Source organism: Anticarsia gemmatalis, chromosome 5, assembly GCF_050436995.1.
Source record: "Anticarsia gemmatalis isolate Benzon Research Colony breed Stoneville strain chromosome 5, ilAntGemm2 primary, whole genome shotgun sequence".
Lineage (NCBI taxonomy): Eukaryota > Metazoa > Arthropoda > Insecta > Lepidoptera > Erebidae > Anticarsia > Anticarsia gemmatalis.
The window spans coordinates 13,799,244-13,811,952 of record NC_134749.1 but is presented as its reverse complement, the minus strand read 5'-3'; the positions used below and the strand labels follow the sequence as shown (position 1 = coordinate 13,811,952).

Genomic DNA, 12,709 nt, shown 5'->3' with positions numbered 1-12,709 from the left:
TCATCCCATTAAAAATGTAATAACATTATCCCTAGGCTATAATTTTACTTTAATCTTTTAATTAATGATAACAAGTTTTTCGTTGTAACGTTTTATGAAATATGTTTTAGCGTTATTTAATTAAAAACTTCGCTGGGTAATATACTGAGACAGTTAAGAGAGAAACTGGTTGAGACGGAGAAAAGCACTACTACCTTCCGCCCGCGACTACGTCCGCATGAAAAGATTTCCCTTGGCGAAAAGTATCAAAATCAAAACATTTATTCATTTAGATCAAATGCTGACACTTATGATAGTCAATACAGAGAGTGAATTTACCGCCAGTTCAGAAGGAAGGGCCAATGAGAATAAAATCAAATCATAATATGTGTTAATCTAGGTTATTAACTATTTGTTTGTTAAGTTTAATTAATATCCATTCAGTATTTTTTTTTTTAGGAAAGAGTAACAAACATTTATCCATCCTCACGAACCTTCGCAGTTTTGGAAGGATAGGATTTTATATGTAAGTTTCATAAAAGTAAATTATTACGTAAGGGAATATGGTTACGAAGATAATGCGTAGATTAAAGTTTCCTTATTTGCTAAGTATCAAGTTAACCTTAATCGTCGGTAATTTTTCTTCAAGAAACCTTTCAACATAATAATATAATGTTTCTTTGTAGAAGGCACTTGGTGTTTGTTTTTTTCACAGTATACTTTATAATATGATTTTCTTTTTTATATGAAACTTCATCTTATAATGTTTGGCGCAGTGGTTAAAGTGGTAACCTAGCCGCAATAACTGTAGCGCCGCGTGTGGTGTGTTCAGATCCCACTTGGGAAAAATCTTTGCGTGATGAGCACGAGTATTTGTTCTAAGCATGGTTGTCAATAATTTTATCTACACAAGTATCAAGTATATAAGTATGTTTATCAGTTATTTGGTTACCATAGTACAAGCCCTGCTTAGTTTGCAATTAAATGACTGTGTGTGAGTGCATATTTACTTATTTAAATGGAAGTTATAAGCAAACAGTTTTCATTTATAAATATTTCCACAGCCTGTACGTTATCAATTTAAAAATAAATTTTGTTCACGAGTCACATGATTTTCGAAATTCGAATCAATGCAATCAATAGAATGTTACTACAAAAAGGCATCTGCCAATAGGAAAACAGTAAGAAAGTCTTTCTTTTCTAGCGACTCTGCTATTGGTCGAGCGGCGCACGCGACGCTGCCGCTCAATTTGATGTACTTTGATGCTGCCGCCAGTACCGTGCAAACCTGTGCCCTTGACACGATTATCGAAACATTTCGTGTGTTAAAAACTTAATTTATAGTTATATTATCGTAAAAAGGGCGCTTATTTATTGTTTTAGTTTTAGTTTTTAGTGTAATTAAGTCGTAATAGTTAGTTACAGTTGTGTGATAAAGACGCCATAGTGTTGTTGATGGTTTATCATTATTGAATTTAAGGCAATCACGAAACGAACGCTTGTTTATTATTTCATGCTTGTGTTTTCATTGCAATTATTATAGTTAAGAAAATGTTCTGACGCGTGTGTTGTGCGTGGTTGGTGATTTTATTATTAGTTAGCGAGTGTTTGTCAAGTGTTGTTTTACCGATGCCTAAGCGCCTAAAGTGGTAAGTGATGATTAATCAGTAATACTAGGTTTCTTGGTAACAACATCTAAGTGATAACATAAGTCTAATAATATTGGACTACCCACATAAAATGTGAGTGTCGTTACACTCTCCTCGTGTTTTAGAATCGGAGACACTAACAACCGCGCCACAGAGGCAACTACACAATTGGCACGCTTAACAAGTGACTGGCCTTACTCAAATTACTAGATTTGATGGAAACCGCTAAAAACGTTTTCGAAATCATAGTAATAATTGTGAAAACGCATGAGAGTGAAAGAGACCGATACATTAGTTACTCGGTCTAAGAACGAGATATCGAAAAAAATCCGTGATTTAAAGATAGATGGCGTTGGACCTAAAACCGTAATCGGTTAGTTTATTATTGAGCGTGCGAATTGTAGATACAAAACACATACCTTTCTGACGTAATCAACTAATCATCCCTAACATATCCTCACTTGTCTGAAACAAATGACATCAATACTTCAAATGCCACAATCTGTCGCGTCGAGCATGCGGGCTGTAAATGTGCTATGTATTGACTCAATCATTTGTTATATAAAGAGAAGACGCTTTTGTGTCTAATTTGATGTTGCAAGACATATGTGGGAAGACGTATTAAGGGAAGTAAAATATTTGTATTGTTTGTCCATTGGAATGTTATTTTTTTAAGGCTTGCTTTGTAGTCTATTCATAAATACTTAACTTTGCTATAGTTCATTGAAAAAATAATTTTAATGTTACGTTTTTCATAAGTTATAATTTTATTTTTTTTATGCGTCGGAGGTTCAATCTCCCCCTTAGTTAAAAATTGTGGGGTCACACGTCACTCTTGTCCCTCAGCCCCGACCCCTTTTTCAAAGATGAAATTGCGGTCTTTGAAAAACGCAACGCTACACACTATAAATTTTTAATGTATAACATATAGCTTATAATAAAAAATGTATAGAATAGGTATATAAATACAGGCCAGATGAACAAAACTTTAAACGCTACAACTTAAAATAAATAGCCGTTTAAAAACCTTATTAACATTTTTGAAGGTACTTTTACTAAGTCGCCTCAGGTAGGTAGTTCAACTTGAGCCCACAATAAACAACGAACAATGAACATCCATCAACGTCGATTAACCACATTGATCTACCCACTGAATATTTATGAGCGTTCTTTGGGAATTGTGATAGGAAAATTTAAATAACCCTACTTTATATTAGGCTTTAAAGTATAAGCTAAATAAATTATATACAAATGTCGATAAGTAGCTCGGTAAGATATAACCTCAATGTTTGATCAATCAATCAATAAAATCCTAAATATACGGAATCCAAAGTTTATGGGTAATGAAAGGAGGACTATTTAAATTACTTTGTTTCAGCCACAAGTCTTAATTCAGTATATGAACTATGTATATTTTGTAACGACGGGTAACAAATAAAGTATACCTTTCAATATTGATTGCGTATAAGACCCGTTTAAAGTATATGTGAGACGTATGTTTTTTCTCTTTAATCATTGAAAAGATTAAAAATGTAGATTAAATAAGTCTAATCAAAAGTTCCACTAGACTCATATCAAAATAGTTCTGAAGCTAGCAAAAACAAAAGCTTTTAATATTTCTTTCAAATATTTTAAATAAAAGAAAGCAATATTAGCCTAACATATTTGCCAAAACTAAGTGTGTACATAAACTGTCAGCAAATACAAACATCGACTACAATATGAATACAAATACAACGTACAAATATTTGTGCACTAAACATCAAAGCAATTTTTCTAGACTCGTTGTAAAACTGACACCTGTCGTGTGTGTAATAAACAAAACTATAATGTCTTAGAAAATACGTCTTTTAAAAACTATTATTAAAACTTCAAGAAGGAGTGATTGATTTCAAGAACATGAAACGCAATCAACTAAAACAAAGTAAATAAAAAGGTTTGGGCTTGAACAGTTAGTAAATTGAGTTGAACCAATTTTTCTTAATCCAAATTGTTAACCATTTTATTTAACAGTATCCCACCATTTTTTAGATTGAAAACATGGTTCTCGCATTGTAGAAAACAAGATTAGCCGTATAAAATATTTTTATACAATAACCATAGTTTTAAGAACATTAATCTTTAATTTATATTTAAGACAGGGGCAAGAAATATACTAATCTGTACTAATCTGTACTAATATTATAAAGCTGAAGAGTTTGTTTGTTTGAACGCGCTAATCTCAGGAACTACTGGTCCGATTTGAAAAATTATTTCAGTGTTAGATAGCCCATTTATCGAGGAAGGTTATAGGCTATATATCATCACGCTACGACCAGTAAGAGCAATGTACCAGTAAAAAATGTTACAAAAACGGGGAAAATTATGACTCTCTTGTGACGCAAGCGAAGTTGCGCGGGTCAGCTAGTCTATACTAATATTATAAAGCTGAAGAGTTTGTTTGTTTGTTTGAACGCGCTAATCTCAGGAACTATTGGTCCGATTTGAAATTTTTTTTCAGTGTTAGATAGCCTATTTATCGAGAAAGGCTATAGGCTATATAACATTACGCTCCGACCAATAGGAGCAGAGAACCAGTAAAAAATGTTACAAAAACTTTGACCCATTCTCTCTTATGTGACGCAAGCGGTGTTGCGCGGGCCAGCTTGTCTAATGATATAAATCACACGCATATTATTATGTACCATAAATTACTATTTCCGATCAACGTATATGCTCAATATTTTTACACAACATACGTTAGTATGTAACGATCTGTAAAACTTCACCTTGGAATGGAATTAGATTCACGCACGTCAATCGTAATTTTATAAAACATTTTACTACCAAAGTATATTATTATGTCATTGAACTTCTTATACGAACATTTTTATACTACAAAACGTATAATCATTGGCCCTTAGAACTATTTTCCAAAATATAAATGATATTACACGCTACTCTAATTGGAGAAAAAACCATAACCAGGTTTTGATAGAACAACACAGAACAATACTGAATAGTATTTTCAATGGGTACTCAAACATACATTTTCAACAGGTTAATAGGCTATCATAAGTATGAAATATTTAAACTTATAAAAGCTTAGGTAGACTTCGTATTGGACAAAGAATATACATATTAAACATTTAATTTTGACTCTTCCGAGACAGGCTCAGCCTAGTGGAAGAGTCACTAGAATTATTAATATAAATAGAAAATTGTAACTTTAGTTTAGTATAGTTTTTAAGAATTGGAATGTGACTGGTAAATAAACATTATTTTATTTTTTTTATTTTTTTTTATATGTTACTGTAGCTCGATTCTCTAATAGTATCAAAATCGACAACCGGCTAGCTGTCGAAAATTATGTATGAAAATCTGATCAGAGCCTCTAGCGGACGTCGTAGAAATTATTTTTGCATTTGAAATGTCAAACTCTCTTTACTCGATGGTTAACTGAAATAATCCTTAACCGAATGCTATTGAATGAATTTCGTCCACAATATATCAATACACGTATTATCCATATAACTGTCAATACATTTCCGTAATCCTCTAACTATAGGAGACAACTATCAGGAAATTAGCGGCATTGTGTTTATTTGATGATCCAAAGGTTACTGATCCCTCAATCGCTACCCCTTATAATTGGAAATTTCAGCAAATAGGCCGTTGTACTATCTGCTATACAATCTTGCGTATCTTCAGAATTTTGTACTCAATTCGTAATGATATGGTTATGGGTATGTTAGATTATATGATAGTATGTTGTGTTATAACTTGAAGTGAATGAGATAAGGTAGGGTAGTAATAGTGGCTTAGCTTCAAATTGTGAGATAACAGCATTTTTGAGGGTATGTTTGTAGATGAAGATAATAGACGTTTTGATATCAAATGCTAGTATGTAATACACCTTTGAAATTAGGTCAATATTTAAGTCTTCTATAAGCCAACAAAATTTAGTTACAGTGGTTAGAAAAACACTAGAAATGTAGATGTATGATCAGTATTTTCAATTTTCGATTTTCGTTGACGAGTATTGCTAAAATCACATTTGATGATGGAGAACAACATCAAATACTGGCCAATGCTTCTGGGTAGACCTATTGAATGTGATCGTCCTTGGTCGTTCCTCTTTTCTATCCTATCTATGTACATATAATAAAACTGTATTAATGGCATGTCTGGACATTAAATACAATCAAAAATAATCCATGAGGGGAGGTTTAAGAACAGTATTAAAACAATATCGACAAAAAAAAACGTTTTTCGCTAATTTCCGGGACTAATGGACGGATTTGAATAAAACTTTTTTGTTGAATGGCTATAATTTTAGGCAACATAATAATATAGGCTACAATATACTTTGAAGAACGGGAAATCTACAACGCGGACGCAGATGCGGGCGTCCGCTTGTTTTACGTAAAATATCACGCCTCGTATCCTCACGTTTTATATTCAAAATCATAATGGTCTTTAAAAGCCGAAAATAATGGTTCCGCGAAAATATCTGCATTTCATGGTTTTTAACGACACCAAGAGTTTTTGTGCCAAGCTTTTTTATATTCGCTTTTATCTTTTTCTTTAATGTTTGTAATGAAACGCCATAGATAAAAACCGTATTGCTTTATGTTGAGTTATGTCTAATATTCTTTTAATGTGATACAAGTTAATACGAGTAAAGTTAGAAGCAGTTGTGAGAAAATAAAGTTTATTACACCTGGCGCCTAAATACCCACCCACGTAGTGTTTAAATTGAAAGTTCTGGAGTTGGTAACAAAAATAGTACCTATCAAAGGAAATGTTAAAAAAGTTTAAAAAACTTTTTAAAATCTTGTTAAAGTAACAATAGACTACGCGATGGAAAGAGTTAGGTTCTTTTTAACCAAACTATTGAGACAAATTTAGTCAGGAGTCAAAATCAAATAAACCACTCTTAGAATATTCACTTTCACATGCAAAAGAACTAATTAAAAGACTATAATACCAAAAATAATAAACTAAGTAACTGCACGTTTGGCGCAGTGGTTAAAGTGGTCACCTCGCCGCAATAACCAAAGCGCCGCGTGTGGTGAGTTCGAATCCCAACCGGGACAAATTTTTGTGCTATGAGCACGAGTATATAGGTATGTACTTAGAAGTATATAAGTATGTTTATCAGTTATTAGGTTACCATAGTACAAGCTCTGCTTAGTTTGGAATCAAATGACCGTGTGTGAGTTGTCCAATGTCATTTTTTTATTTTAAAATAGAAAACTATCGTGTATCTAACAAATCAGCAATGCCTACATCCTGCAAGCGATACAAACTGTAAAAAGCGGCCGAGTGCGAGTCGGACTCGCGCCAGAAGGGAATTAAGTTACAAAGTGGGTCCCCATACAATGTGTTTGTTTTTTCTTCATACTTATATTTTATTTTTATTATAGAGTAGTATTCGTCGTTGTGTTCGAATAAAGGCTAGGGTTCCACTTTCACCCTTTAGGTACAGAACCTTAAAAAACCGCCAAACTTAAACTTACACTCCTAGGTAATATTATTAGTAGTAATAAACTACATACCTGTTGCATGCTAACGTTTCCTTCATCGATGTCGAAGGGCGGTCGTACGGAGCACAGCGTCCTTCCCATGCACGCGTACGACATTATCGTTATTGAACCTGTGAACAAAATATTATTTAGAACATTCCTATAATACTTTATTTTTGTAGGAAATCTTGGAAACTACAGATTTGATTTTAAAATTCGCGCTTAATGATATTTATAAGTATTTTTTACCGTAGTAAGTAGGTGGTGAAGTTGAAATAAAGTATACATATATTATATGTTCCATGGAGTTTATGATTTTATAAAGTAATCGGTCTTAAATAATACTTTACTAATAATTTAGTTGCATTATACTTATATTTTTTATATGTCGCGCGTCGATACTAACAATAATCAAGAATTTGACATTTAAAACGTACGGACCAATTAGTTCTTACGGCACCTACTGGAGGCGCCGATCAGTTTTTTATACTTTTTTTTCTATAGCTATCCGATTGTTGATAGCCGATAGTGGTAGAGAATCGCGATCGATTACCCCAAGTAAATAGACAGAAAACTATAACATACTTTTCACCAAAAAAGGACAATAACGAAATCACTTCCAAATACAAGTAAATACAACATAGTTGCCATATTATCTCCATTCACATACTCATCAAAGCTGCCTCCACGTCATTTGAGTGTAACTTTGCCATCTACTTGAAACTTACACAAGATGTTTACTCCTGCCTAGTTTAGTTCGTATCTTATTAGTTCTCGTACAAGTCGTGGTATAGGCCAACAACTTTGTAGAGAGCTTTTTATACAAGAACGGAGGTATACAAGATTTAAAGCCTGCTTCGCGGCCTAATTGTAAACATCAGTATCGGCAAAAATAGTAAGTCTAGTAGTTTAAGTATACGCCTCCCACACAAAGCGTCGAGGGTTCGTACCCGAGGCGAGTAGCGCAATTCTGTATAGTCTGTACTGTCTGTCGAGTATAGGGAGTTTGACATTTAAGACTTGACGTTTAGTCTACATCATTGATTGTTGGTAAACCCCTCGCATGATCAATTATTGTATCAACCACATCGTAAAACTTTTGGCGATTGAAAAGAGTGGCCGTGAGTTTCTTGCTAGCTCTTCTCATAAGGCTCTACCCCCTTTCCGAGCTAGTGGTAGATTAAATAACTTTAACGACTATCATGAGTGTCAATATTTGACTTAAATGAATAAATGATTTGATTTTGATTTTGAAAATGTACTACCAAAATAGTTCATACGAAGCCCGATAGAGGCGCTCAACAGATTTTCGTGTAAAATTTCTCGATAGCTAGCCGGCTGTTGGTAGTCGATAGTAGTAGAGAATCGAGGTACTGTTCGTTACACCTACTTTATGTTGGTCACATACGATATTATTAATCATACTGTAGATACATTGAGCGCGCTCTCTATTAAGTAGTGGAACTACAATAGTGATACCAGCAGTTCGCAGAATCTGTAATTCTGTATGTTAGTGACTTCTGTGTTTCGAGTAGGAACTATAGTTGTTGATATAGGATAGTATTGGTTTTTACTTAAAGTTTATATGTATGTATGTTGTTGAAATAGAACATAAGGTTTGAAATATTTCTGTATTGTATTTTTAAGTTGGAGACTTTGAAATTTTTGTTTTGACCTTTTGGTTGTGAAGCTGAAATGCCCATTTTTAGTTAGAAATATGCTTTTATTATTATCAATTTTTTGAATTTTTAGTTACGTGTTGTAATTTCAATGACCTTTTTAACACTTAACATTATACTACTTTTCTTTTTGTCAATAAAAATTTGTAGATTTTTTCAAATGAAGTATTTGTTATAAAACGAATTTAACGCTTTTTATACAGTATGACTGGTGAGATACCTTCAATACTTATGGAGAGTACTCGGTACTCGATTCTCGTTAACTTGATATAAAAAAAATAGAAGCTTAATTTTTATCTAAATTTCTCTAAAATAAGGGAAATTTGGATATTATACTCACTACACCCTTTACTAGTTTTGTTGCTAAGCGACAAGTTGTCAAAAATGGACTCGCCCATGTATTCTGTGTTGATAGCGCGATGCGCGCGCGGTGTCCAATTATTCCGCAGTTAAATACTGGACTCTCGGTGTACTTTGTACGAAGTTTACTAAGAAGTTATTTAATATTTAGTTTTTGTGTTATTTTATTTCATGATATATGTTCGCATACTATCACGTCCTCAAGTATTAAAGGTATCTCACCAGTCATACTGTATAAACTATCCACTTCAAAGACTTTTAAAATTCAAATCACTATAGTTATTACATATTAATTGTATTAGTCTTTAGATCTTGTTTACGAGCTCAAGCGTTAGCTTGAAATGCGCGTTATAAAAACGCGTCTTCAAGGCTTGCCATGTGAACAAGCTCTATAATATATTTATTTACACATATTATATCTCGGCTAAACTTTAAGGTCTAATTATAGCCGCTTAATACCTAAGCAAATTGTCACACAATAATCATAGTTTCATTGTGGACACTGATTGTGAAGTTTATTGTTAATTGTACGTATAATCTCAGTCCACAAGCAGCCTATTTTGGTTCTGAATGGACAACACGTTTCGACAGATAATTGAGACGGTATTGACATAACGTGAGGTAGAATTCATCTATTTATAACAATACATTTAAATTTGTTTTTAAAACGTCCTATGTTTTAAAAGAAATTCTTAAGAAAAAATGACTCTCTCAATTTCCTTATTTAGATTTTTCTACTAAATGGTTCAGTGGATTTTGATGGCATTTCGCTATTATAAAAATAGATATATTTTTTCAAAGAAATCTAGCGCTTTTTTGTTTTTGTAATTAAAATATTTGTCATGAATATGCATTAAAATTTACATGTTTTACCTGATAGTCAAATTTTATATTTCAATTCTTATAGAGTTGCGCTTTGTCACATACTTACATAAGAAAACATTTATATACTTTTCAAATGTAATTGTGTAAAGAACAGTCTACTCAATGAATATTACTTGAACCAAGAAATCGAAAAACTGTTAGCGCTAAATCCTACAATTTTGCTACGTGCCAAAGTTTAACAATTTACCCTTCGTGAAAAACAATATTGTTCTTTCACCTGAAACTATTGATGGGAAATACGAGTGAAATTGTAAATTACTATTTATTTTGATTTGATGAGTGTGTAATATTTTAAAGTGAATATTTTCAATGTATCCCAATAAAAAAACGGTATATTAAAAAATATTGACACTAATAAGCATTTTTTTTACCATTACTGTCCCACTGTAGGGCAAGGGTCTCCTCCCAAACGAGGGGGAGGGGTTAGGCATTAAGTCCACCACGCTGGCCAAGTGCGAGTTGGGGACTTCACATGCCCTCAATAAATATATTAAACAATTTTTTAGGCATGCAGGGTTTCATCGCAAAGTTTTTCTTTACCGTTAGAGCAAGTGATAATTATTTCTAATAAACACATAACTTCGAAATGTCATTAGGTGTGTTGCCTCCGGTTCAAACCTGCAGCTACTTGAATATTACTTATTTATTTTTCTAAAAATCTATTGCTATCTTATATTTTTTTCACAATTCCCTCTAAATAAGCTTTTATTTTCCCCGCGAACATTCTTATGTATCTCCTTTGATTAAACCCGAACTAACCAATGTTTATATCGTGTGAGTAAACAAAAGAACCAATAAGGAAACTATAGGAACTACATACATACCGATACAGTAAGGAATGTGGACCTTTTGGGTATTTGTACTTCGATGGGACCACGAGGCCCTTCGACCTAGTTTCATTGAAAGGCAATTTTTGGAATAAATTGATGAGATATGAGTATAAGATACTAGTATTCTGTTCGTTTTTAAAAGTTTTGCAATTTTTTGGGCGGAAAAAGAAATCCGTAGTAAGAAGATACATGTATATAACTGTACAAGTTTCAAATATATGCATTATTTTTAGTTTTATGACATACGGACAGATATTTGACTACTATATGCTGTCGAGAAAGAAAAGAGTTGCATTAAAGAACGATATAATATATGCATTTCGCAATTTTAAATGTAAAAACCTAACAGTAAATAACCAAATAAATTAATGTAACATCAAATCACGTGAACATTAATTTATATCATCTATTGAGTGCTACTACAAGCAGTATAAGCATATAATCAGTATAGTAACTACAAACAAACCTTACATCAACACAAATAGATGTTCATCGACAGAAACTCAAAGCAGAATTGCGACAAACATTACTGCGACGGAGAGTGCCCGCTTTGAACTCTTATTGATGCTTGCATTTCACTGTGAATTGAACATTTTGGTTGTTTGTTCAGTGTCTTATATGTTTTGTTAAGCCTGAGGGCCAGTTTAACAGCCCGTGGATAAGTGTCGGTCTTCGAATAACCAAAATCAAATAATTTATTAATTTAGGTCGAATATTGACAGTTATGATAGTCGTTACAATTACTGAATCTACCATTAGCTCGGAAGGGGTGTAGAGCCTTATGAGAAGAGCTAGCAAGAAACTCACGGCCACTCTTTTCAATTGCCAATCTATACAAAATATAAGGGACAGTAAAAGAAAGAAAAGAATTACTAAAATTATATGCGATACTTATTTAGGAAATAGGAAACCGGGGCAAAATATTTTACTTTGCTTTGACTGTTTAGTTAAGATTTTGTAGCTAAAAAATACTTCACAATATATTCAATAGCAGCATTAGTGTTACATACATAATATCACGCTTGTATTACAGGAAGGTTTAGGCAAAGGTGTATTAAATACACCCTCGATGCACTGTTCATAATGGTAGTCCCATGTAATAGGGGCAATTATAAATAAACAGTCATTAGGAGCATATTAGTATAAGGATTTTACTACTTATCATGTAGAAACACTGAGACTTATGATACTTTAACACGTTTTCATCTGAAAATCGATTATCCTGACATAATTTGTTCGGATTTAACGTTAAGAAGCTAACGTATTCACGCAAAAATAATCTTCGCATTACACATTTGTACCGAGAATTCGCAAATCATAGACATATGCTTTAGTTATTTTTAGAGCACAGAGATTTTTATGTTTATTTTTAGACATTGAAAGGAATAGACGTGGCTACATCATGACGACAGTAGGTAATTTAAATCTGATTTTCTGTAATAGTCTATGATAGAGATTATAACTTTTAGATGTGTTAAAGTCATTATTACATAATATTATCCGCCTCAAAGGCTGCACACAGTTTTGGCTATTTACTGTGTAGTCAAACCGTCAAACGCAATTCAGACTCCTGAATGAATGAAGAATGTACAATGTACATTTATATGTGTATGTTTATAAAAGCGTTGCGTGACACACCGTGAAGAGCCTAAATTGCACCGCTGACTAAAGGGACATGCGATTAATCATGCCGTACTTCACACCTAAACGACGAACCGCGTCTTACAATATCAAAAATATTGCGTGAGTTTCGTTCAAAAGACAATTTTTTTTTAAAGACAACTTCTGCAATCCGAATTGCTCTTGCATAGCGGGGACTT

The 12,709-nt window shown here is 33.0% G+C and overlaps 1 protein-coding gene across 2 annotated transcripts in view; it reads right to left on the bottom strand.

Annotated features, from left to right (window-relative positions):
* Positions 1-12,709, bottom strand: part of LOC142973411 (neuropeptide FF receptor 2-like) — a 113,993-nt gene that overhangs the window by 31,597 nt on the left and 69,687 nt on the right. For both annotated transcript variants that reach the window (XM_076115082.1, XM_076115083.1), the window contains one exon: positions 7,169-7,266. In XM_076115082.1, the coding sequence (XP_075971197.1) occupies positions 7,169-7,266 (98 nt within the window). The remainder of the gene's footprint in view (positions 1-7,168; positions 7,267-12,709) is intronic.